The sequence below is a fragment of the Corvus cornix genome, chromosome 7 (assembly GCF_000738735.6).
Source record: "Corvus cornix cornix isolate S_Up_H32 chromosome 7, ASM73873v5, whole genome shotgun sequence".
Taxonomy (NCBI): domain Eukaryota; kingdom Metazoa; phylum Chordata; class Aves; order Passeriformes; family Corvidae; genus Corvus; species Corvus cornix.
The window spans coordinates 34067903-34095303 of record NC_046337.1 but is presented as its reverse complement, the minus strand read 5'-3'; the positions used below and the strand labels follow the sequence as shown (position 1 = coordinate 34095303).

Here is a 27401-nt window from a genome sequence, read left to right as displayed (position 1 = left end):
TAAGTGGACCAGACACATTGGAGAGGGCTTTTTCCACAGAATCACTGGATTCCAGGTCCTGACAAGGGGTAGAGTGGGATAAAAACTCCAGTGGATCTCTGCAGGGAGAAAGGAGCCATTGTGTGGTGAATAGAAGATGGTCAGGGTACATGAAATGGGTTGATTAAGAAGGTAAGACTGTGGATGCACAACATGTGAAGTTCAACATGCTGGAAGTTCAAGAAAGTTTCCAAACAGAGAAGAGAAATTGAGAAACCAAGGGTGGGGGACCTGGGAAGTGTGGGAGGCAGACTACAGGAAGTGACAAGCTCACATGCTCATTAGCTGAATAGCAGGGCCAGTGGTCAGGGATCAGAACAAGGCAGTTAGGGGAAGGGAACATAATGGTTTACAGAGAATTTGCCAGTGCTTTAAATTTGCAGATTTTTGATTTGGGTTAGACCAAGAGAATTGCAGGGTGAATAGGAAGGAAGGGAAGAGATAGTGACCAAGAAGCAAAGAAAGAAAAAAATCTCCACGAGACCCGGAGAGGCACAGGCAAATCCTGGCGTAAACAATAAGCTAAACAACTGATTAGGTGACAAATAATGCTGTGAATAGCAGAACCCATGAAAACTGATTTACAGTGATTCATTTTTGTGTGGATTTTCTTATTTCTAATACTGTGGTTTAACATTACTTAGCCTGTTGTTTCAAAAAATACACGTGCACACAGTCGTCTTTTGACAAATTGAGTTGAAGGTGACCATCAGCTTCAGAGGTGGTTAGCATGGAATGAGATGAGAATTGAATGGCTGACATGGTTTCAGCTTTTAAGCTAAATTTCTTTAAGAAATCAGGATTAAAATTATAAAGAAAAAATGAGAACTTAGATTTCCATGAAGGATTTAGCCCTACTATCCAGTTTTTTGTTAATGACAGATCAAATTTTAGTGATGTCAATTATGCTTGAAAGGCTGATTTATCTGAGTATTATTGTAATTTGGTTCTGAAAATGTTTCCAAAGACTGTAGACCTGCGATGAAGTGGCTCAGCCCCAAGGTATGCAAGAAGAACAATTTTTAAAAGCAATAAATTCAGCAAAATCCTGCTTAAACACATTGTTGATACTCTTTCAACACAATAAATGACTGCATCTAAAAGCAGGATAATACCATGGTTTAGAATTCATGTCATTAAGTAGTTAGGCTTGGAACTAAGAATATGTTGGTTAATGAAGGTCAACAGAAATTAGTACTTTTGTGTGAGATAGAAGTGTAACTGCTTAATCCCTTTCCAGACTTGTATATGGGAGACAAGGAGGAGGAATTATTCTGTGATCTATAGGTGAAAGAAACTGTAAGGTCACATGCAAGAGTCTATAAGTTAAAATGACCATAGAGTGCTGCTTCTAACTTTGTACAGGAGAAAAAAAAGAGGAAACAACAATCCAGATTAAAATATTAAGTCTGTATTTTTGGAGTGATGCTTCCTTTCCAAGAAAAACAGGTACATAATGTTATGATCCATATAGCTGGAATTTCAGTAGAGCAAATCTCACTTCCATTTGGTGTTTGTAGGCATACTTCTTCCATAGATAGGAGCACAGCCTTGGAAGCCTTGAAGAACTGAAACATTTGCAACTAAACTAGCTTTGATGAACTAGTTTGACTACCAAGAGAGCATGCAGACTTGCCAAGGCTATGGGCCGAATGAGGTAGACAGCCCTGACTGAAGTTCCACCCAAAGCCTCTTACTGATGATGGAACAGATACAAGTTCATTTTGCTCATGGCTGGAGACAGTCTAAACCCACCCGGATGTATTCTTGTGTCACCCACTCTGAGTGACCCTTACTTGGCAGGGTGGTTGGACTAGATGATCTCCAGAGGTCCTTTCCAATCCTAATAATTCTTTGATTCTGTGATTTATGTTTCCCCTCCTGAGCCTGCAGCCAGAGTGTTAATGCACTGGGGAATGTTAACCAGCAGTGTGTGTTAGCACCTGGTAACTCTTCCATCCTGGCAGGTGGCTCAGCCTGCTGCAAAGCCAAAGAGCAGTTGGCTTATGTGTGATTAAATAAACCCTATCTGAAGCAGTTCTTCCTGAAGCTTCTCTAGTTGCAGTGGGAGCTCATACTGCTGGCACATCTGTGTGGTCTACAGGATCTGGAGAGCTGCAGGCTGCGTCTGGACCCTGAGATGGACCGACACAGGTATGAGAGAAAGATCAGCTTTGCTGGGGTTCTGGATGAAAACGAAGATTCAAAGGATTCCCTACACAGCAGCAGCCACACCCTCAAATCTGAGGCTGGCTTCGAGGAGAAAAAAGGTTTGTCAGCACAATCAGGCTTTTGTAGTCTCAGGGCTTGTGAAGTGGCGCTTGATTTTGTGTTTTCATTTGCACAGACTGTTGAAAAGCAGGCAGCCATGGAGTCACGTGGCTTTAAATAATTTCCGAGATACTTCTGGCCTTCAGGGTTACATATAATGAATGTGAGAAGCAAAGATGTTAAATTTTATAAAACAGTGCTATGACTGAAATTGATTGAAAGTTTTGCACTCTTGCTAAAAGGAAGCAATCCTTTTTTGAAACTAAGTGGGATGCTGAGAGAAGCATCACTATTTGATTCATTGTAAAAAAAAAGATCAAAAGTGGTGTTATTTGGTTTTTTTCAAGTCACAGCTTTTCATTTAGGGGAGATCACAGATAAAAGGGAAAATTGGTATTTTTCTGTGGAAAATCTGTATCAGTTTGGAAGTCATGGCATCACAAAAAATTTGTGTAATTGGTCTCTTGAATTCTTTGCTACCACATGAAAAATACATGTGGCTTTTGATGGCTAGCAGATTGATGTTACCAACATATCGTGTACTGTACAAGCAAACTCCAAGCTCACTGTGTTTGCTGAGAATAGCAGATCGTTTCCATTTTTGAGCCATCTCATGCGAGACTCACCTTATATCTGATGGTACAAGTGTTGCAATACAATATAGTCATCATGTGTATTTGCAATTAGAGACTAAACTTCCAGATACTTACCTCTAGATGACCTGCTAACAAGTTTCCTAGAAATATTTACATTCTGTCTCATAATAGTAATTTACAGATGCAGGTATTTGAATGATAATTTTGATGATTGCTTGAAAAGTATAAATGTTTAATGATTGTTTCACAACAGTGGGGTCTGTGGCTGGTTTTCCTCTAGGAACTGTAATGTCTATTAATGATTCGGAGGAGATTTTATTGACTTCTAGGTGCTTTGGGTAAAGTTTGTGTTGTCTTCAGCTGTGACCTTGCCACAGTAACTGGAGAAAATATTAGAAATTATTCCAAGACTTGCATGGTATGAAATTTTCTCCAAAACTGTGTGTCCGGTGGGCCAGTTACTTCTGTGCAGACTGATGGGTACCCACTTAAAAAACGTGAGCTGGATAAATTGATGCTCAACCTTATTTTGTCTACTCTTGGTGTATTAGCAGCCCAGAAAAACACAGCCTTATGGTCTATCTGATAGTCTAAGATGTGTGGAATAAGATGTCTCTACCTATTTAGATGAGGAAAAGTTTGGGTTTGGTGTTGGGTTTGTTTTGAGGATAGTTATAACAATTGCTTGAAACATTTTTAAGCTTTTCAGGGAACAGTCCCACTCACTGGGCTGCTACCTGAGTGGGGGAATACCATCAAGCATGCAGTCCTGCCGGAAACTGCTGGTGGAAAGTCTCTAACTATCCTGGTTTTGTTAGAGACAATGCTGACTGAGCTTTTCCTTTGCATGTTACTGTGCTACAGGTGTAATGTATTTTTGCAAAAATAGTATTAACTTTCTGCATCCTTTTCTTGGTTAAACTACATATTTCTGCAGTTTTATTTGGGTTTTCTTTCCATTATCCCTTTTCCCTAAGCTGTCATGTAGTTTTCCTTTACTAAAGCTGCCTCTTTACTGCATTTTAGACATGGGGAAAGTGACTATGGTAGGAAGGTTGAATCCTAATATACCTTGGCAAAAATGTAATTCCCCTATTTTAGAAGCCAAATAAATGCAAGATAATGATGTACTTTAAAATTACAATAATTAGTTTCTTTTCTCTGGCCACAACATATCCTTCTGGAAATCCACCTGGGCCAAACACTACAGATGCAGAGGCATCTTTCATAATCTACACTTTTCTAGAGAAGAAAACATTGTTGTGTGAATGTAACTAAATTTTGATTGCCTGTAGTGAGAGGTTTCTTTATCTCAAACTCTTTGATGAGTACTAATCTGTTTCCCTTCATTTTTCCGGACTATTAAAAATTTTGCTCTCATTGCTCCCCCCAGGCATGGTTTAGCAGCTATCCAAAAGCCACGGGTTTACTGTATAGAATCTGCTCCAGGTAGGTCTGAAATACAGACACTACAGCTAGGTAGATGCAGGCTCTCAGATGATCGTATGTACTCCTTGGGTGCCAAAATGGGATTCTGCAGACTTCATGAAAGGCAATTACAAGTGCTCAGCAGTTTGGCATTTGTGGGGCTGATCTGAACATTATTCAAGCAGTAGCAATTGCTAAGGAACTCAGCATGGTCACTTGGAGGGAGATTCTTTAGTCACTCAACAGTGGTTTGCCAACTTATTTGTGAGGACTAAGGAGTAGCTCTCAAAACGTATCCAGCTGTCTTTGACCAGGATGCTAGCTACTGAAAATGGGAGTGGGAATTCTGTTCAGGAGGAATTGGGGGCAATCTCAGGAGTAAAGATGTGTTTGCTTTATCCTGAAGCCAAAATACAATTCTATTTAAATATTTAGCTTGCCCATGGTATTCAAAAAGCTCTGTTCTGTTCATTCCCAAGCACACACCAAAAGGTAATTGATCAGAGGTGGCCTTGCCTGATTAGATCTGCAGTAAAATGACTGAGTGTTGCAACATTTGGACTGACATACTGCCATGTACTGCCTTTGAACTAAGAGGAGAATGAAAGTGCAAACAGTTGGTGCTTTGAACATTGAACCATTCCATGTTTGTGCTCATCAAAAATGCAGAGTGTCAATGGATGTTGTTAATGCCTGAAAGCTGCTGATTTGTCTGAAGGAGAGGATCTACGTGCTCCTGTTTCCTCTAAAGCATTCTAATGATGAAGAGTAACATGCAGAGACATGGATTTATGCGAATCTAACATCAAAGAAGCCTTGCGTGCTAGCCTCATGAAGCAGACTACCCCTCTTGCAGTCACACATGCTATATGAATAAATAATTGATTCTACTGTAGAGCTCAGCAAGGTTTACAGGGCCCAGGCCCACAGGAAAATAGGTTTGTCCAAGGTGCCTTGTTCATGCCTGGGATTCAGCCAGCTATCCCAAGCAAGAGGTGATTCTGCACTAATGTAAACTCCAAGGTCTGGGAAAGAAAACTGCAATTTACATCCGTTGGGCAGATTCTGCTTCCTGGCAGTAATTGACTAAAAATTGGTGTGAATTGTAGGATTTTCTTATCCATGTTTTGGGGTTCTGTTAGTGCAGATCACTCTACTTGCTGGTAGTTGAACAAGGGCTAATTCCAAATACAGACAAGGCCTGAGGTGATGTACCAGATCTCCAGGATATGAGGTGTTGAACACATTTTTGTGAAGCATCTTTACTGCCTGATTGATCGAGCTGCATTGGCGGTGGCTTTGGAGGAAGCCTCTGATCCCACATTCCTTGGCAGAAGAGAAGATGCTGCAATACAGGCTGGCAGCAAAGGGTTGGGAGGGTGGGGAGGGCCAGGATCTCTTTCTTTTTTAAATGGGGAAAAATTAAGGGGAAAAAAGTCCTCTTTTATTCTTTTAATACAGTTCCCAGCAGGAAGATCAGGATAGGAGGCTCCCGCTTGCTCCAGATTAAAGGAACCCGCAGTTTCCGGGTGAAGAAGGGGGGTTCCCTTTCCAGCATTCGCCGGGCCGGCAGCCTAAAGAGCACCAAGTTATCACGGCAGGACTCAGAGTCTGAGAATGAGGAGCTGCAGCTGTCCCACAGCAGGGACACTGTCACTGATATAGGTAACTTAGATGAGAGGGTGGAAAGGGAGGGGACAATAGGAAGGACCTAAACTCTTGATGTGATTGCAGCAGAGCTAGAAATGACAAGAGATCCCCACCTCTGCAGGCTAGGAAAACTCTAGAGCTCTCTTCAGGGGCTGCCTGGACTAGGGCCTGAGAGGAACAGGGTACAAATCCTGGGTGCAGTGTAGACCACAGATTGTCAATTCACCACTGTGTTAGAGCATGAGCTCTTAGAATGCTGTCCGGCCAGCTAAACACTTGCTGTCTTTAGGGTGGCACATGTATATAGCACATATCCCTGTGTATGTATGTAAGCACATACACCCCCCCCAAAATCATAGAGTATAATGAATACATGAGGTCATATGTTTATATGATGTTTTATTGTCCATAGCAACAGATTTGCTATATGTGTGTGTGTATATATATATATATATAAACACATATATATTTAGGCATATACTTCATATTCTGTGTTGGATATGATGGCATAAGCATGTCGGGTGGCATGTAAAATACATATTCCTTTATGCAGAATATAATGTTCACATGCTACATACTGTATTTCTAAATGCTGGCATATACATCTATTTTTGTTGTTTACAGCTGCTTTCCTTGGTCTTTAAAAGACGGATGTCCATACATTTGTCTTATGGAAACAAGATGTGCATCCTACTCTCTGAAATCTCCATCACAGTTGAACTAAAGGGCTTCCCTTCACTATCAATGTTAACCAAAAACTGTGAATATATTTGGAGCTGAAATAACCTCCAAGTTTAACGGTCATTTTTATGTTCCCCAAAAGATGCTTTAGCAGGTGAACATGGAGAGTAGGATTGCCAATTCTGTAAATCTTGACAAGTCACAGTTCACTTAAAGAAGAGAAGAAGGGTAAAACAAAAGTTACCTCAGGCCAACTTTTAACATCATTAGTATTAGTTTTATAGGAGGCCCATAGGGTATGAAGTGGCTAGGGGAAACACAGGAGTCAGTGAAATTCTCAGGAAAATCTCTTCCTTGGATGAGTTCTAAAGCATTCTAGTGTTCTAGAACCAGGATTTTTTTCCCCTTTCATCCCCATGACATTAGCAGTTTCTATGGGCAATTAGCAGGGACTTTGCCCGTTGGCATTTCCAGTTGGATGCCACTTCTGGTTGGATTTTTCTTGATGTTTTAACCACAGAGCCCAGTCAATGCAGATCACTAAACCAACCATTTGCAGCATCTGAATGGTGCAAAGAATTGGTTTTGATGGTTTTGGGTTTTCCATTTCCCTTCCATTAAAGAAAAAAAACAGGGAGGGAGAAATGTTTGCTACTGACAAGATGGCCTGTGGGCCAAGTCCAAATAGTTCTTGTAAGTGTCAAGCCAGCACAGGACTGGGGAGGGATGTCCAAATGCAGTCTTTTGAGTGTGACATATTCTGTGTACTCTCATCTGCTCCCACAAGGCTGGCCTGGCTTACAAGTGCTTAAAGCACATAGGGAGCAATAAAAACAACAACTTTTTGGGTATTTTTCTTTTGAAGAAGGGAGCCCTTGGAGTGCGAGTGAACCCAGCATTGAACCTGAGGTACTGAGCAACACAGGTGTGGAGGAGAACTATCATCGGAATATGTCGTGGCTGCATGTAAGTACAAGTTGCCAGCAGTGCTCTCAAGGATGGAATTTTCAATAGAAAAACCTTTGTCTGGCAATAACCAGATCACAGTTTGTACTTTTTCCATAATAGCATCAAGGATCTCAAACGTTAAGCAAGCTGTGACCTTTGGAAATTCAGTTTGCCATTTCTAAAATGAACTTAAATCTCCTTCTCTCTAGTTCATATATTTAATTTTTTTTCTCCCTAGGTGTGCAGGGACAGCCATATTACTTCAGCTGAAACATATATTAGCTCAGTACCTTATCGCCAGCATGGCCAGTAGTGTGTATTTCATGGAGAGCAACAGAATGGGCTACAGTGTGAGCTGGGCCCCCAGCTTCTGAGAAGTGGCATTTTAGAAGCTACTCATGTAGGCCAACAGACCCTTGTATAGTTTTGACTCTGTCCAACAGAGGAGTACAGGAGTATACAGGGAGTACAACAGTGCAGATGCAGTTTGGTCATGCAGGGTCTAAGGCATCCCTTTGGACAATCTCTGTTCCTGTGATTTAGACTTGCCAGAATTCAGTTGGGCAAGTTTACACTGCTCAATCCTCTGGTGTCCAAGGAGTGCACAGCGCTATGTGTGTTCCCTCATGACATGCCAGGATAGTGTGGTATGGTCAGTGTGTCGTGCACACACCTTGGGTTGACTCGCTGTGCAATGATTGGTGGTGTCCTGCGCATGTGTGCGAGGACAGACACCTTTGACCTTGTTGCCTTTGGGAAAGACAGCTGTCAATATAGACTTGATATCTCCCTTTTTTCCCCAGATATTTCACACAGACTGCTCTCAGCTACCCAATTCCTATGGGGTGTGGGCAAGAACAGGCTTAAGCTAATACTTTGGGGTCAGAAGGAGTTCTTGATAGCTGTCTTTTTTGTATGAGGCTGGCAGGGCAAGGAACTTGAATGTCATGTCTTCCAACTGAGTACCTCAATCTCTGCAGTACCCTGCTTTCTGTCAGTACTCTAATGCTCTTGGTAATTATTACATCTCATTTGGAAATTCCAGTGTACTAAACTGAGTATGTTAGACATAAATGTATGTATTAGATGCTGCATCACTAGAGGATAAGGGAATTTCCCTAGTTAGCAGCTTAAGATAAATTATGGTGCCCTTGCTCATTGTGGGAGGATGCATGAACTCATGAATTCTGAAGGAAGCTTGAGATGTTTGTCTCACTTTACATGTGATTAGCTTGCATGGGAGAAAGAAAAATTTGAAAAATCACCTGTTCCGGTTAATGACACACAAGTACCAATCTTACAAGACAAGGTTATTTTTTTCATTTGTTAGAAAGAAGGTGTGAGTAGATGGTCACTAAAACTACAGTCAAAGCAAAAGCCTGCTTTATTTATTTGTCACAAGCAAACAACTCAAAAGGATCACTGGTTCCAATTGCTGCTATGAAGCCACCAGTATTTCCTTTACCTGTCCTTTAGGCAGCCTGGAGTCTGGTGTGCTCACTCTGTGTCAGTGTACCATTACAGCAATTTATAAGATTGGACCAGAGGCTAGTAGTTCAACATAGTGCTGCTATACAATTTGCATATTGATACAAATATTGAGTTATTCTTTATTGACCCCAAAATGATAGGAGGCCAGAACAAGGAGACAATCACAGGAATCCCACAGACATTACACAGATTTGTTTTAGATTAAGTTCCTGACATTTTTAGAAGCTAAAATATTTTAAGGTTGAGAATGATTTGGCAGCCCAGAGAGAGCCGGCAGACTGCAGCTGCACAGACATAGACACAGTGGATGGAAAATTGGGATAACTTCTGGTAGTTCTGGGTGCTTCTGCGCTGGGTTGTGGGGTGAAGAGATAGATTCGTAAAGACCTCTTAAGACCTACAGTGTGAATGGCTTGGAGAGGCCTGTGTATTTTCCTTAGAGTGCTAATAAGAGGCTGGGTTTGTGTGCAACACGAAGACCAATGTACAAAGAGCTGCTGGGCTGAGCTTTGCTCCTCTGGCAAGAAACCATCTGAGTTACACCAGAGAGGGGTCACTCAAGTGGAGACCTGCCAAGGCTATCTTTAATTAAGTAGTTTAGGGACTGATACCAGTGTTTCTGCAGCAAAGCATGGCTCAGAATAGCTAAATTCCAAAATATTTACCTGATTTTTAGATGAGTTTTAGTACTCCTTTCTGCCATATGGCATCACTAGTAAAATAGCAACTGAGCCTGCTACCATACAGTTGGGCTTGATGGGTCTACCCAATGACAGTGAAGGAAGCATATGCAGAGCAACTGACACAGCTTATTTCTATTTGAGAGCATACTGAGATATTTCCCTTTGCACCCCTTGAAGGAAACTAACCCCCAAACATGGTGGGTTTGCAGCTTTAATGACAATTGGCTAGTTGACAGTTTCCAGTCCAAGCTCTCATCTTAGAGTGGTGATACAACAGCTTTTGTGCAAACTGAGAGGATGCTGGTTTCCTCAGCCTTAACCTTGCCACCACCCAAATATACACATCTATAGCAGCTCTGTTTCTTTGCTTTGTTAGTACTGTTGTTTCTTTAACCATTCCCAGCTAGTTTGCAAACCCCTTGTAAGTATGAAGATCTGCACAGACACACATACCTTTTTAAAGCTGTGTTGAGCTTCACACCTCCCTAGCTAGGCAGAGGAAAAGTTAGCTTGACTGTCCCAGTCACTGGCTCTGTAACTCCATTTTCTATAAGTAACTATTTCCTTTTTAAATTTCCAGGTTATGATCCTGTTATGCAACCAGCAAAGTTTCATCTGTACCCACACTGACTACTGTCACCCACACTGCTACCTCCATCACAGCCGGTCCTGTGCTCGCCTTGTCCGGGCCATCAAACTGCTGTATGGAGATACAGTGGACTCCATGCGAGAAAACAGCACATTGAACAATATGACAAGAGGCAAAAAACAAAAGGAAGTGAGTACATGGAAAAAGCAGAATGTTTTAGGATTTGTCCAGACAAGTCATAACTGCCTTCAAAAATTGCATAATGTACTCATACAGTTCTTTCGTGACAAAATGAATACAGCTTTTCCTGAGCTTAGCTTTGCTGTAAAAAACCCCAGCAATTAAGTCATTCAGCATTATGTAAGGAATGTAATTTATATTGACTGGGATGAATCTTAGTTGCTGATAAGGTAATTTAAAAGCTTATAACCTGACTTCAATTTTAGTGTTCTTTTGTGGCCTCTAATCACCACCCTGTGGACTCTGTCTCTCTTTGTGTTTTTTCTTATCTGTTAGTAAGAATCACTCTTGAAATTCTTGTAAAATCTTGTGTAATTTCTTTCTTTTATGTTTGAGCTCTCACCTTTTCCAAGAGTTGTATACATTAGTCTTTAATGTTTGTCTCTTTAGTGATGGACTTTTAGTGACCATTTCTGCAGGATATTCAGACAACTTTGTGCCTTTTTATGTATAAAAGTGTACCTTTAACTTTAATGGAAATACATTTCTGCTTTCAGGGAAGTGCCCACCCAGGCACCAACTGAGTCATGTCAACAGTTACACCTGAGCAGTTATCCTGAATATTTTCAGAGCCATTCAACTAATTTGCAGTAACATTGAAAACAAAAGTGTTTATGAAACTGTAATGAAGGTTTCAGTTGGGTAAAAAGGCTATCATCCCTGGCAGTGGCATATGAAGGAGAAAAATTCATTATGTTTCTTCATCAACCAGGAGATAGTTTGTTTCTTGTCAATTTAGAAAACTGAAGGATATTTTTATGGAAAAAAGCACAGAGCAGGTGAAACAGAAGCTAGTGTTTCTTCTTTCCTGAAAACTGTAAACCCCATATATTTCCTCTAGCACGGAAAAGCACGAGTTATTTAGAAAGAGAGGCAGTCATTTCCTCTGCAGAAGGTAGGCAAGAGATGAGTAGCTGGTATGTTTCATTAAAGGTAGCAAAAGAACTGTGCATTTCTGTGTGTTGTTTCATCTCCAACTTTGAATTGCAAGACAGAGATATTCTTCAAACCATCAAAGCATTTAGGAAACAGCAGGAAAAAAGAATCTGGGAGGCGGTGAGGTTTCCTACAAACACATGCAGGATGTTTGCACAGACCTCACTTCCAGAGAGCAATTTACAATCTTTGCTTTTTTCATAATCCAAGAAAGACCTGGAAGGCTGGAGTGTGTCCAGAGAAGGGAACAGAGATGAGGAAGGGGCTGGAGCACCAGGAGTAGCTGAGGGAGTTGAGGGAGCTCAGCCTGGAGAAAAGGAGGCTCGGGAGGGAATTTCTCTGTCTCCACAACTCTCTTACAGAAGGGTGCAGCCAGGTGGATGTCTTTGCTCCCTGGAAACAAGGGACAGGATTGAGTGGAAATGGCCTCAAGTTACACCAGGGGAGGTTTAGATTGAATATTAGGAAAAACTTCTTCTCTGAAGGGTTTGTCCAGCCCTGGCACCGGCTGCCCAGGGAGGCGGTGGAGTCACCATCCCCTGGAGGGCTTTAAAAAATGTGAGGATGTAGCACCTGGGGACATGATTTAGTGGTGGAGTTGTCAGCATTAGACTATTGGTTGGACTCGATCTTAGAGGTCTTTTCCAACATCAGTGATTCTATGATTCTGTGAGAAGACTCATTCTGCACACTGAACACTTCCACTGGTAATTTTTCAGAGGGAAGCTGTAGACTTTTTGCCTCTGACCTGCTTCACTAAATGCATGAATGTACCACCGGTGAAGATCACACAGAGAACATTCCCATTCTTCATTTGGTTTCCTGGCTTCTGCTTTAAGGTTTTATTGAGAAAAGCATTGTTAAAAAGAAAAGAAAATTGGATGAGATGTGTGGTCTTCCTGAATCTAGGCCTTTTTCCAGCAAAGAACAAGGTTTTGTGCTACAGCTCTGGTACCACATGGTTTCTAGTGTATGGAAATTCCTCTTGTACGTAATCTCCTTTACTACATTTTGAGAAATATAAATGTGAACTCCACTTTCTTTTTCTTTCCTTCCAGTGCTCAGACAAGTCATGCTTGAGAACTCCTTCTCTTAAAAAGAGAGTGATCGATATCAACTTGGAAGGAAAGAAGGACTCTGGAATGCTAAAATACGTCAGGAATCAGGTACTGATTAGGCCATACACTAGTTAGGGAGGCAGATATATAGGTGCCAGGTTAAACTGCAACAAGAAGGAAAATATATATGGATTCCCAAGCCCATGTGAAGAACTGTTCCTGAATATCAGTCAGTTCAGCCACACATCTTTTCCCCATCTGAGTTATATCAAATTTAAACCTCTTAAGGAAACATGGTCAAAGAATCCTTTAAACATTTAGCTGCATTAAATCACAGTCTGCATCTCTAGCTTTCCGTAGTGACATATGCACCAAAGCTGGGGATACAAAAAAAAAACCGTAGATATATTTAACTGCAGCCTGTCAGTTTACACTATTAGTTTTCCTTGTTCTTACTTGTTCAGGGTTCCTGAAGAAGCAAAAGACTCTTCATAGACTTGTTCTTAGTGAGATTTTCATGGACCTGTATTGCTGTTTGTGCACCACTTTGTGAGAGTTTGACTTTCCTTCTGTCCTCTTTTTTGGTGTTTTGGTGATGTGAGGAACAAGCAAAAGACTCCAGGAACTAGCTTGCAAACACCGCCTTTTCAGTATAGGCTGAAAGACACATCCCTCTATGGAGCATTTTCTGAAATGGATGAACCTAGAGGTTATTGGTGGGTAATTTGCAGACCAAAACCAGGGTAAAATTACTGAGTGTGTTCTTCCTGTTGATAGTTTTACACAGCTCAGCCCTAAGGCATGGCTTGGTTTTTTGCAGGTAATGAGCCTCTCCCCTGCCCCTTTGTCACTGCTGATCAAGGCAGCTCCTGTCCTCACAGAGGAGATGTACGGGGACATCCAGCCAGCAGCATGGGAGCTCCTGCTCAGTGTGGATGAGCACATGGCTGGAGCAGCAGGTAAGAGAACCAAACCACTTAGGATGGCTGCTGTGGCTGCACAACTCGCATTTGATCACAGGACTCTGCAATTTTGTAGTGGATGAATGTGAATGCCACCAAGGGTTTCTTGGGGGCTGTTTGGTGTTCACAGACATTTGTGTGGTTTTGTGCTCTGTGGAAAAGAGGTGGTCAGAAGGGTCAGGAGAGCATTCTCTCTGAGGCCTTGGATGTGGTGGATGTTTGGTGAACATCAAAATTAGTGTCTGTGTTCAGTTTGGTTTGTAGGCAGAGGAAACCTAGTGATTCAGTCTGTCCAGAGTCTACTAGAGCATTCTGTAAGTTGCCTCATGGAAATGTTAGTACCCGTTGAGAGCTCATACAAAAACTGAGACAGGGAATGAGAATGAAACTATCATAGCTCCTGTTATGCTGAAAGGAAAATTCTCATATTGCATGGAGACAGCAGCATTTGTCATTAAGTACTGTTATGGTATGGTACTTATCTAAATTTTCCATTTCCACTTGGTTTTAAAGTGTACCGATGATTGCTGATGACATATAGTTGAGAGCATCTTTAAGACAGATAGTTAGCACATAATATACCTATGAAAGTAGTACTTTGAAATTGTGCACATGGGATGAAATTTACTACAATAAAATATAAAATTATTTTATTGCCAAGTAGTAAGAATTCTTCTGCTAAGGGCTTGGATCTTCTCCCATGGAAATGATCTAGGTTCAGAGTTTATCCCTTGGCCAAAAGATGACTGACCTAATGATCAGCTGTGAAAAAATAAAGGCAGTCAGGATGTGTCAGAAGAGGTATTTCATTAGCGATTCATAGTATTAATGCTATTGTAAAGCATGATGTACAATTACCTAGAACACAGCACTTTCAGTGCACAATTTTGGTCACTGAAGTAAGATATTTATGTGTAACAGATGCTGTTAGGACAGAAGTAAGAATGAAGAGCCTATATGATAAGGATATTTATTTAATGAGTTCAAATGAAGAGTGAGAGGGTATATCTTTACGCTCCATAATGACAGAACACCAGGCAAAGAGAAAGCATTATTTAATTGTTATTTAAATAAATATTTGTTAGACTAGAAGGAAGGTGAATAATAACTTTTTATGGCTTCTTTCACATGGAAAACAGATTTCTAACCACCAGAAAAGAAAACAAAAGCCTTTTGGTTTAAGAGCTTGTGAAAGGGATTACATTATGTGACTCAGGAGGTCCCGTCTAGTCTTACTGTCCTGTCCAAACATTCCTAGTCAGTGTGTGCTAATGTGAGATGAACAGAAATCATGAGCCAAGCCTTAGAAACTGTGAACATCCTTCACACACAAAGTTTACTTAAATAAAGCATAAATTAATTTTAAGCCAATCTCACACAACTTTCAAATTTTATCTTTCTCCTCACCCAGCATTCAAGGAAATGGCTGAAAGATTTCCTCCTTTTACAGATTTCCATACCTATAGGGGCAGTGCCAGGTGTTCTTTCATGGAAGATTAAGTTACAGACATTTTTATCAAAAGCTGTTAACAATGCAAGAGTTTTGAAGTGCTCTTTGAACATCACTCCCCTTTCCACCACATTTCAACAGTACACCAGGCCTTTATTTTCCAAAACTAGCAATGAATTCTTCCCTGAAGTCCATTGTTTGAACCCCCCTTTCTCATGTTCTTCAGGTTTCACTCACTTCCATCTACTCTACCAGTGCACAGACCACTTCTTCAGCTCACTGGTCTTTCCTGTGCTCTGCCTTTAACTTTTGCCTTTCCCAGGTCAAATGTGTAGACAGGAAGAGGAAGGAGCAAAATAAAGAGAAATAATCTGTCTGGTGCAGTACTCCTTTCCCCCCTTCAAGTCCCTTTCTGAGGGAATAATTTTGGATACTTTTTTAACTCTATAATCTTAGAAGTCCTTTTCAACCTTAATGATTCTATGATTCTAGTAAAAAATTTGCATGGGTGTTGGAATTGAAAAAAGTCCGTGGACTCCAGCATGGGGAGAAATTGCAGTCCAAAACCAATGTGGTTGATAAGAGCAAGCTCTGTTTATTAGGAATCCAAAGGCACTTACATAGTATACCAGCTTGTTAACTCTTAAGTGGCTTAAAACTTACCAAGCGCATTTCTGCTTCTACATAATTGGACTTACGTTGGCAAGCTTCTACAGTTATGTTATGATTAAAAGAATTCAGAGTTCACCCTCCCTTCTCTCCCAGTTAGCACATCTTATCAGCACAGCTGCATCGCTTCAAACTCCCTTCTTTGTTTCTCAGGCTTGGTTCTCACACAAGGATTTTTCTCATGCAGAGTTTTTCTCACACAGGCCTTTTGCTTGCAGGCTCTTGCTACAGTTCTTTTATTGATCCCATAATTCTATCAATGATCCATGTTCCTGATCCTCTAACTATCTCCCAACACATGGGTCGCAGGGTGAAGCTTTGCTGCTCTTCTTAAGGAGTGATGGCTGGCTGCTCTTCCAAAGCCGCCTCTGAAATACATCTTCCTTCTTCTCCCTTTCCTGAAGGGAAGATTAAAATCCATTTGAGGGTCTGTAGTAGTTTTTTTTAGTAGCAGGTGAATACACCCCAAGCAGAAATTGCATTCATCAAGGTCAAGCCCTGAAAACCCCTAATGTTGCTATACAGAAGCTGGATAAAAAGAATGCCTTGTTAATGTACTACAGCACCATCTACTGACCTATCCCAAAGCTCTATTTCTGTTCTTGGTTGCTTCAGCATGAACTCACGCTTTTACGTCAGGCCTAGCAAGACTTGTTATAGTTTGAGAAGATTAGAGAGCAGCAAGTTCCCTGAGCTGGTGAAGCTTCAAGGTCCTCACAGATTTGAGCAGCACCAGGAGCCCAGGCAGTCAGAGAGTAGCCTTGTTTTCCGGCAGTGTGACACACTGCCTCCCATGAGCACAGTTCTGGGGCCTGGCACCTGCTGAAGAAGCATTGAGGAAAATAGAATGGCAAATGTCTTCTTGCTACTGTGGAGGAACAGCCGCCAAATCTAGAGAAATTGTCTCCAGTGCTCTGCGGTGAGCTACTGGTGAAAAAAGCCATGGATTCTCTAAGACCCACTGAACTCCCACAACAATAAATCCCTCTGCTTTTGTCTCCTGCAGTGCCCCTCAGACACCATCTCCATTGATTGGCCTCCATCAGTCTCTATTTTAATTAATGTCTGTTTATATTCAAATATGATCCATTGAAACAACTATGGGTCAGCTTAGCTACCATTGTGCTATTTTGTATGGTCCTTTGTCTTGCTCTGTTTTCTCTTGGAAGCAGATTGGGATCATTGCATGGAGCCCACTTAACTAAGAACTAGTTTTACCCATCAAAATAGTCAGGTGGGCTTCTACTGGGGCACTGTCTCCTGTTCCAGAGTTTCTGTTAAATCAGCCTCGATTAATCAATCAGCACAGAAATCACTTGGAAGTGGAATCTTTGGAAGCCAAACTCAACAGTGCCTTTACTTCAAGAGATGTTTCTTATTTTAAACAAGTTAGGGCTGAGAAGATCAAAGGTGTACTTTATTTTAAAAAGCAGGTTTTCCAGAATAATTTACAAGCTTCACATGCAATTCTGTGTGGCTCCAAAAGGTAGAATCACATGTGCTTGGTTTCATGAAGTGTCGAATTTCCCATATGCTCACTCATTGGAGGAAATAACTTTCAGGGATGGGACTATGCAATTACACAAATTTATTGTTTTAAAATAATAAAACACATCAGTTGAGGCGTGAGATTTTACAGTACCTCCGAATAATGGCGACTAGTCACGAGATTTAGAGTTACATCGTAATTTATAACTTTCTAATCCAATAGGCACTTAAAACGACACTTTGTTTTGGATTAATGACCTATCACCTGTGGCACTTCTCACTGCAATGCAGCTATGCCTTGACCAATAACTTCTCATGTCACGTACACACAGATGTCTCTATTATACCATCTAAATTCTTAACTTAAACTATATAAAATCACACTATTGTATTTAAAACCCTCCACCAGAACACCCAGTGCACATTTTTACTTATAGCTATAGGAACACAGGCTTGTGATCCTTTTGCTTAAGATCTATAAACCTCTGTCAATTAAGCCAGACCTAGTCTCTTCTAGGGTTGTAAATCAAAGCCTCCTTTAATTGCAGGAGTTTCTACTCTTCTGTCTCACACAATGAGGCAATACAATTTTCGCTAGGCCTGGTAGAGTGATGATCCTATTTCTGGAGCCAAGACTGGGTTTCTTTTGGTGCAGGTTTGTACACCTGCGGTTTTTCTTTGCCAAATAAACACATTATTGAGAAACACAGGTGATCAGATGTTCTCTCCCTGCAGCTGCCATGTTCTTGCTGTGTGCTGTGAAAGTGCCAGAGGCCATTTCTGACATGCTGATGTCTGAATTTCATCACCCAGAAGCAGTGCAAAGACTGAATGCCATTCTTAAATTTCACACACTCTGGAGGTTCAGATATCAAGTGTGGCCAAGGATGGAGGAGGGAGCACAGCAGATCTTTAAGGTAGGTAAGAGACATGAAGCATAATGATGATATTTACAGCTTGGCTTGTGGGTTGATGTATAATGACAGACTGCCATGAAACGTCCTGAAACCCTGTTTAGAGAAAAAAATGATTGTATAAGTCTCACTAGTGGGGGAAGTGATATGAAGAAGTCTTGTATAAAATAGGGAGAATAAAATGGGGACTCAAGTCAGGAGAAATACCAGAGAATATGTGTGTCATACAAGGTGTTACAGTCCAGGGAAATACGGAGATGAGAAAAATTTGCAGAGTTAATTTATATCTTGGGTACTTGTGCTCATGTTTAATTAACAATACTGACAATAATAGTTTGCTGTAACAAAATGTCTTTCATGGTTTTTTTTAGATTCCTCCTCCAAGTATAAACTTCACTCTGCCTTCTCCTGTGCTGGGGATGCCATCTGTGCCGATGTTTGACCCTCCCTGGGTCCCTCAGTGCAGCGGGAGTGTGCAGGATCCTATAAATGAAGATCAGTCGGTAAGCAGACATCCTGAGAGTAAGCACTGTTTTTTCTCTCTAGAGGTGTGCAGTAAATTAAGCCAAAAGATGCGGATTAACCTCTGACATTGTCTTTTCCAGCTGGGAAAAAATCTAGTATAGTTTGTGTAGGATACAGAGTTTTCTACATGGGCATCAGGCTTTTCTGTTTGTTCACTGAGGTACTGTACTGCACCTCATATCCCCGTGAGAGACACTAACTTAGTCCTTAGGAGCACACAACTTCTCTCTCTCCAAGAGCAGATTTTTTCAATAGAACTGCCTGAGAGAAGATTTTGTTTGCACTGGTTCATATGGTGTCTCCTGGGAGATGCTTGCACCAAGGCTTATTGTAGGCTTATCGCCAGGAAGTCTTCTGGTGAATCTCTGTTCAGCTGACACTAGTCTGGTTTATATTTAGAAACTGAGTTGCTGAATGTCACTGAGGTGAAGCCTCTGTCAGGAAATGTGTGTGTATCTTAACTAACATCTCTAGGCTGTGTTTCTTCTCTCTTCTTCCCAACAGAAGTCATTTTCTGCCCGAGCTGTGTCGCGTTCCCATCAGCGAGCGGAGCATATCCTGAAGAACCTGCAGCAGGAGGAAGAGAAGAAACGCCTGGGCCGGGAAGCCAGTCTTATCACTGCCATCCCCATTACTCAGGAGGCCTGCTACGAGCCATCCTGTACACCAGGCTCTGAGCAGGAAGAAGAAGGTGTGCCCTGGTACCAGGAACTGCATTCCAGGAACCTGAGAGCATTTCCCACCAACACAGAGCACTGCTTAGGGCAGTGATGTCCAGAAAATTTGATTCTTAGTGTTAGAAAGGTCCCAACTATGTCCATTTGTTGAAGAGTCCAAGTCATTGAGAAAAAGTGTATTTGAAAATTAATGCAAGAAAAAGGACAAAACCTTGGATGTAATGAGTTCTTACTGGGTGATAAGGACACTGACCCCATCTGCCTCAACTTCAGTGGAACTTGCCAGCATTTAGTATCTCAAAGTTCCCAGTTTCTTGCCGGAGTTAACACAAGAGAATGTGCAACACTAGGAATGAAATTTGTCTTTCCTAAATTTAACTCTTTATTAATTAAAGAGTGGGAAGAATTCCTCTTTGGCAGTATCTGTCTTAAGAAATGGAACTTAGGATATACTGAATTGCCCCTGGGGTTTTCTGCCTTTATGGTGAATAGTGAGGGAGCTCAGATGACCCGATCAAGCTCAGTACCAAACTTTCAGAGAGCCAAAGTTACATGACATGAATCACAGTAAGCTTAGTCTGTGGGTGTGGAGTTTACTGGCCCAGGCTAACAGAGCACAAAGACTTCACTTAAGGCCTTCCAAGGTATGTGCCTTGAGCGGAGGGTTGATCAGATCTAAGCATCCACTGGAAAATCTGTGAACAGAAATCCCATTTCTTAAGAAAAACTAAGCACCAGCAACAGTGATGGTTAACAGGGAGTGGATGAAAATAAGTATAGCGCCAACTCTGTTACAATGTGATGCACCAGAGCACTGAACACTCTTATGGACCAAAGTTCTGCTGTTCCTAAAGCATGAGCAAATTACCTATCTGACTGATCTCTATAGCTTTTAAATTGTCCGTTTTGAGTGTTACCTGACTTGACTTTTCAGTGTTCTGATTTGGTTGTAATTCCTGTCTGTCAGAAAATTCCCTAAAGTCTGTTGGCTGGATCTGGATTGACATTTCATGTTCTCTTTGTCAGTAGAAGAAGTTGCCAACCTGGCCTCCCGCCGTCTCTCTGTGAGTCCATCCTGCACCTCCAGTACTTCTCATAGGAACTATTCTTTCCGCCGTGGCTCTGTGTGGTCAGTGCGCTCAGCAGTCAGTGCAGAAGGTGGGTGACTTCACTTTGGAGTATTGCCTCCTAGGATTTCATTCACTGGAAGCCTTTCCTGTTGACCTATAAAGCTCTGGCATTTCCTTTTGCCAGATATATTCCCAAGCTTGAGCCACTTTATGAGTTACTGCCCTGCATTATTTTATTCACCCCTGCTGTCACAATAATTTCTTGCAATAATTTCTCTTGCCTCTCATGTTCTATTTGGAGAGTAGTGCCACAGAGAGGACTCTAGCTGAAAAAAGGAATTTTATCAAAAGGAACTGGGTTGCCTACAAGAAAAGAAATCTAAATTGAAAAATTATGTATTCACAATGAAAATTCTTGATCAAGAAATTGGCTGGAGGCTCCATTTCTACTTGGAGATAGCAGTAAACCTGTCATGCTTGCACAGTGAACAGTGTTCTGATCTTTGTTCTTTGTGTAGAGCCGCTAACATAGATGTTTATCTAACCTGCCTGGATAGTAGTACAGTGTATTCCGTAACTCCTCTTCTCTTCTTCTTACTGCTCCAGATGAAGAACACACTACCGAGCACACTCCAAACCATCACGTGCCCCAGCCACCTCAGGCTGTGTTTCCAGCTTGCATTTGTGCAGCAGTGCTCCCCATTGTCCATCTGATGGAAGATGGAGAAGTCCGGGAGGATGGAGTAGCTGGTATTGACATTGACTAAACTTCAAGGGATTGTTGCTTAAGGATAGCAGAACCAGTTTCAAAACTATTTTAATGGAGATTTACAATAGAAATGTATCTTTGTAGGGTTTTTCCTTGTTTTTCCTCCATAATTTATGTTTGGCTTTGAGGGGTTTTGCCCTTTCAGGACCCTAAAAAAAACCTCTAATTCAAAAGAAATATTGAGAAGCTGAAAAGGATCTAGTGGGGGGATACAAGGATGGTAAGAGGCCTAATACAAGTGTTCTTTGAGGAGTAATTGCAGATGCTGGGCTTGTTTGGCGTGCTCCAAGGAAACAATGAGTTAGAAGAACACAGACTTAGAGGTTACAACTTGGAAAGTTTGGGTCAGAAACTGGGAAGGAAGTTCATCACCAGGAGCATAATTTCTGTTGATTCTCCATGCATAGGGGTTATCGAACCCTGGTTAGTCATAGTTGACATACCTGGTGTAGGTGACAGTCCTGCTCCAAGTGGGGCTTGGACTGAAGATTTCTGGAGATCTATTCCCACTCATATTTTTTTCTTCCTATGACAAACAGAACGCCACCCATATACAGCTTGAAGATTTTGGTTATGGTCTGTGATATCTTTGTAAAGTAATAATATTTGTTTTTTCGAAAATGTTAATACATCATGGACTGTTCTGATTCCTTCATTTCTCATTGCTCATCATGTCAGCTATTTAACTTTCTGTTGCATTTAACTTCCTGTAACATTTAACTTCCTGTTGCATTTTTTATTCAGTTTTAGGTGGATGTAGTCAGCCCTCTAAACAATGTATGTGTCATTTTGTGATCAGGAGCTGAGTACTGAAAACAAAATAATGAATGATTCTATGTTGTTGTTAACCTTCAGAGGTTTGCAAATAATTGCACTTCCGGGAGTTGATTATCAACACAATTCCCTGCTGACTATCCAATACTGTTCACCAACACCAGATAAAATCACTTAATGAATCACCATGAAATTGAACCTATGTACACGAACAAAAAAGTACATGAATTTATATCTTTCAGTTGCTGGATTTTGTCCATCTGGAGTTATGAATCTAAAGAGCTATTTCTTTATTATTCCTTAAATACAGTGGTGAAGTGCTTCCTGTCATATCACCAGTAGTTAGGGAAGGTTCAAATATTAGACCTGTGATTATTATTACTGAGATCACGGCACTGTTTGCCAGGAATCCTGTTGCATCAAATGGGGCCCTGGTGTGTATCAGTATAAAACATAACAGAGGAAGGAAGAAGACTAGGAATGTTTTGTTTAAGTATACCAGTTCAAGGCTTTTCCAAGGGAGATGGTTCTGACCTGGTTTCCTTTCTCTCTTACAGTAAGTGCTGTTGCTCAGCAGGTCCTGTGGAACTGCTTAATTGAAGACCCCTCTACAGTTCTGCGCCACTTCCTTGAGAAGCTCACGATCAGCAATCGACAGGTACACTCTGCCTCTCCCTAGCAGGTGTAAGAACTTCGTAGAGCAGGGGAGAACAGCTGCCAGCAGAATAACTTCGAGAACATCAGTGGAGAAGAACATTTGCTATTATAATGCAGCATGTCATAATTTGGCTTCAGTCTTTATCCGCTGGTGTAAACAGGACACGGCTGATTTATCACCACAAAGGATCTGACTTGCTCCAAGCCAAGCTTTGAGCAGCTGTTTGGTGAACACAGCATAGGCAGTGTTGCCTTCACTCATGCCACTCTATTTGGCTTCTCTGAAAGATCGGGAAGCACTGTGTTTCCATAGCTTATTAAACTGCTTCCAAGTGCATGGCTAAGATTTATGGAAGAAAAGCATACTGGTTCTGACTGGTTGGAAGGCAGGGAGACTCTTCGTATCACTTTCTCAACTGCCGATTTAGTGTATGATATCAGTAGTATCACTGGCTTCAGCTTTCAAGCCACTACCTAAGAACTGAATCTGAAATGAATATTAAACCTGAGAAATGTCAGGAAAGGCTGTGCTTTTGTTCCTTGAGTATGAATGTGTCAGTGGACCTACTATTCCTGAGACTTCTCAACCATTGTCCACAAAGCTTTTATTTGAGTTCAGAAGGTCACGTCTGTTTCATAGAATTGTTCGGGTTGGAAGGGACCTTAAATATCACATAGTTCCAGCCCCTCACCACAGGCAGAGATACCTTCTACTACACCAGGTTGCTCAAACCCCCTTGGAATCTACCCTTAAACACTTCCAGGGATGGGGCATCCACAACGGCTCTGGTCAGAGAGGTTGTTTGTTCAGTACCTTTGAGAAGGAAGCTTGTAAGGTGTCCAGCCTCAGAGACCTCTAAGCCATTGCAATCTGCTGTTTTGCCATCTCTTTGTAGGCCTACTCTGACCACCAGTACAGAACACAGAGAACAGGTGTATTTCCCTGGGAACTATCACCAGGTGTATCACTGCCATGGATTGTCCTATGTATATCCATGCCCACAACACTGGCTCTAATCTGCTGTGGGGTTAGAGGATAAGTTAAAAGACATTTGTGATACTGTCTATCTCTCTTCAGCTGACAGCGGGATTCTGTCCCTTCTATAACCCTTTCGCACCATGAGAAATGTCTTCGTCTACATTTAAGGCAGGCAGTCTCCAAAAGAAGGGAAGTTAGATTCTGTCCACACCTCCCACTCCACAGCCACAGCTATTGAGGTGAGACGAACTAGATTTCACAGATCATCTGAGTAGTCATCAGACGGATAATCACAGGGACAGGAGTGCACAATCAGGATGCTACAGTCAGTACAAATTGCAACAGGAGGTACTGACCTCTCTGAGATAAAATGAGAAAGACACTGGCCTGGGTGCTGTGCTTTGGGCCTTATTTTGCAATATGTGGGAGCAGTAAGAGATGTATAGTTTTACTTCATGCATTGAGAGACAGAGCTGAAGAAGGGACTATGGAAAAATGGGAAGAAACAAAGCAAGAAAGGACAAAAGGGAGAAATCTGTTCTTCATTTTTTGATGAGAAGAAAAAACATGTGCTTTTCTTCCAGGACGAGCTGATGTATATGCTAAGGAAGCTTTTGTTGAACATCGGAGACTTTCCTGCCCAGACATCTCATATCCTCTTTAACTACTTGGTGAGTAGCTTGTGGGCCCACTGTGCAGCCAAGAACCTCTCCTCTGCCTTCGTGTGTGCAATAAATGCACTTCATTTTTCTTACTTTTACTTTTCTTACTCTCATAGTTCATATCTGCTCCTAATTGTGGGTGTGAGTCACCAGGCTTACACCAGCCTTTCTGGCCTCCTGGGGAGAGGAACAGGAAGCTTTCTCTTTTTAATAAACCCCTAAGCAACCTGTCATGGATTTCTGAACTGAACCTCAGCCAGTGAGTTCTAGACAGTTAGAAGGGTCCCAGCACCAGAAAACTTTAATTATTTTACTTAATTTGGGTTCAGAAAGTGCTTTGCTGATAGACAGTCCTCTTGGAGCAAACCTAGCAGCTTCTTTCAAGATTGTGGACAAATGTTGTAGTTAGGAGATGAAGCAGACAAGGTGTATGCATCTCCAGGGAGCCTTCTGTTGTTTGTGATTGTCTACATGGCAGCACTTCAGAGCAGAAAGAATAGGAAGTCTCTAACTGCACACATTCTGCCTTTTCCTCATCTGCAGTGGTGTTTAAGGCTATACTGCAACAGTATGTTTTGCCCCCAGTCCTCATCACTTCTAGAAAAAGGAAGAGTAGTACAGGCAGATTGTTCTTTAGTATCTAAAATTTCAGGATGAAAGTTGAATGAGTTTATCCCTCTGAATGAAGAAAGGTAGAATAATACTGTTATTCTGTGTTTATACAATGCTCTGCACAGTTAAAAGAGTGTGTAAAACCTGATATTCCTCTTACTTATTACCTGCAGGTAGGATTGATCATGTATTTTGTAAGGACTCCATGTGAATGGGGCATGGATGCCATTTCTGCCACTCTTACCTTCCTTTGGGAAGTGGTGGGTTATGTTGAAGGACTCTTCTTCAAGGATCTCAAACAGACCATGAAGAAGGAGCAATGTGAAGTGAAGCTGTTGGTGACTGCCTCGATGCCAGGTATAAGAAATAAGTCTATAAATCTCCTTCACTTCAAAGTTCATGGCCCACTCTACCAAAAAGAAAATGCATCAGAACTGGATCAGAAAAAGACCTATTACAAATGGCTGCATATTGTAAGGCAGTTTTCCTTCAGTTGAGTATTCAGTCACTAAATTCTACTGCTACTTCCTTGAGATACAAAAAACCCCTGTAAGAGCTCTCAAAGAAGCAAACAGAAAGTGAATTAAAACAGTATTTCAACCCACAGTTTTGTGCCAGTTGGGCTGTGAAAGGCTGGCAGGATCATTATTCAGACTCTGGGAATCATGAGTCAGATGAGATACTTTGCTGATAAACAGGTTCGACCTTTTATGTATGATTCTTCCTCAGAGTTGAAAGTTGCTACTAAAGCCATCTTATCCTTTAAAAACATATCAATTTCTCATCAACTGTGGAAGGGTGGGACTATATTAACCCTACTTAATGGTTCCAGACAGGACTCACATGGTCTGTCTGCCTGTCCAGGAATGAATTTTAAGTACCACTCTTCCTCCATGGGCAGTCTCTTGAAATTGAGTTAATTAAAGAGGCCAGGGAGAATGCAACTTTTCTTCCTCTAGGCACAAAAACCCTTGTCGTGCACGGACAGAATGAGTGTGACATCCCAACGCAGTTACCAGTCCACGAGGACACACAGTTTGAGGCTCTTCTGAAGGTAGGAGTGAGTTTTTGAGCTGGACAAACTGCTTACATTTACCTGCCATACATGTATGCCAGCAATCCATTCTGCCTGATCGTCCTGTTCCAGTGTCAGGGAGGGAAGTTCTGCTCACAGGCATGTCTGTCTCCCTGTGAGGGGAGCTTGGTTGCAATACACGGGTTCCCATGTTTAAGGATAATAAAAATGCTCTGAACTCACAGAAAGCCCAAACCCCACAAATGCAAGCACATTTGGAGACACTGCAGCCTGTTGGGTATTTCCTGTATACTTTTGATAAATACATAAATCATTTAAATGTTTGGTTTTATCAACACTAGAGACAACAGATTGATTGAGATCTGAGTGAAAATGATGGTTCAGTAGCCACAACGATATTTTGGGATCCAGGAGCTATGTGGTCACTTCCCCTTTCTGCCAAAAAATTCTTGGGTTGTTTTAACTGAGCCACATAGGAAACAGATTTGTAATAGCCTTCAGTTTGTCTGACTATGTTAGATTTTACTGGAAATCACATCTCAGTGTTTTGATGGGTCAGAACTTTAGTGTCTCTGTATATCACCTATCACTAAATCTTGATAAATACCCAGGCCCATATGGCTCATACAGTCAAACAAATATGTGTGATATGAAGACATCGAGATAAGTAACATCAGTGTTCACAATTGTGATGTCTGCATGCCCTGATTATCACAAACATACTCAGGTACTTCATGATTAAAAAAAGAAATAATTAAAGCCAAATTAATAATTAATGTGCCAGTCTGATTGAGGCATGCATGCTTGTGCCTTTATAGATTATTAGATGGATATTCTTCTTTCAGATGTGGTATTTGTACAAAACATCTAAAAAGTAACAAGGTATTTTGATTTCTTTCTTTTCAGGAATGTTTGGAGTTTTTTAACATACCTGAAACTCAGTCTTCTCATTATTTTTTAATGGATAAGCGTTGGAATCTCATTCATTACAACAAGGTAAGGCAAAGATCGGGTCCACGTGATTTCGTTCTTGTGACTTTTCATCTTGAACAAGCAGCCTATAAATAGCTCTGTCCTGTGGACTTCACATCTTTAGTTATGTGTGGTGAAAGATTGGAGTTTGAGAGAAGAGGGAAGAGGCAGAAGAGGGAAGAGGCTGAAGAGGAGTCCCTTGCTCTTAAGTCAAGAATGTCTAGTTTTCTTAGAAAAGATCAAATTTCTCTTCTGTTTGTGCTCTTTCACAATGCCTGACACTGTCGGAAAGCCACTGCCCTTCAGAAAGGGCTAAGGGCCCTTTATTCCATTCTGTTGAGTGATGCCATAGTGATTACATTTATTTAAAATACACTTTTTTCCTTTCCTGGCAGACCTATGTCCGTGATATTTATCCTTTCCGGAGGTCAGTTTCTCCCCAGCTCAACCTGGTGCAGATGCATCCAGAAAAGGGTCAAGAGCTCATTCAGAAACAGGTATCTTACTGTCACCAAACACCTCTTCCCAGAAACAAACCCTGAAAATAATTTTTTTTTTTTGCCTTTAAAGGCTTT

General features: G+C 41.3%; 1 protein-coding gene across 1 annotated transcript in view; it reads left to right on the top strand.

The window, feature by feature from the left end:
• LOC104689869 (unc-80 homolog, NALCN channel complex subunit) overlaps positions 1 to 27401 on the top strand; it is a 149909-nt gene that overhangs the window by 80876 nt on the left and 41632 nt on the right. The window contains exons 26-42 of the mRNA XM_039555541.1: positions 2144 to 2309; positions 5796 to 5999; positions 7531 to 7631; positions 10368 to 10565; positions 12611 to 12718; positions 13431 to 13569; positions 17915 to 18096; positions 18465 to 18596; positions 19123 to 19309; positions 20322 to 20453; positions 20972 to 21115; positions 22466 to 22566; positions 24129 to 24215; positions 24992 to 25175; positions 25778 to 25872; positions 26761 to 26850; positions 27222 to 27323. Of these exons, the coding sequence (XP_039411475.1) occupies positions 2144 to 2309; positions 5796 to 5999; positions 7531 to 7631; positions 10368 to 10565; positions 12611 to 12718; positions 13431 to 13569; positions 17915 to 18096; positions 18465 to 18596; positions 19123 to 19309; positions 20322 to 20453; positions 20972 to 21115; positions 22466 to 22566; positions 24129 to 24215; positions 24992 to 25175; positions 25778 to 25872; positions 26761 to 26850; positions 27222 to 27323 (2352 nt within the window). The remainder of the gene's footprint in view (positions 1 to 2143; positions 2310 to 5795; positions 6000 to 7530; positions 7632 to 10367; positions 10566 to 12610; positions 12719 to 13430; positions 13570 to 17914; positions 18097 to 18464; positions 18597 to 19122; positions 19310 to 20321; positions 20454 to 20971; positions 21116 to 22465; positions 22567 to 24128; positions 24216 to 24991; positions 25176 to 25777; positions 25873 to 26760; positions 26851 to 27221; positions 27324 to 27401) is intronic.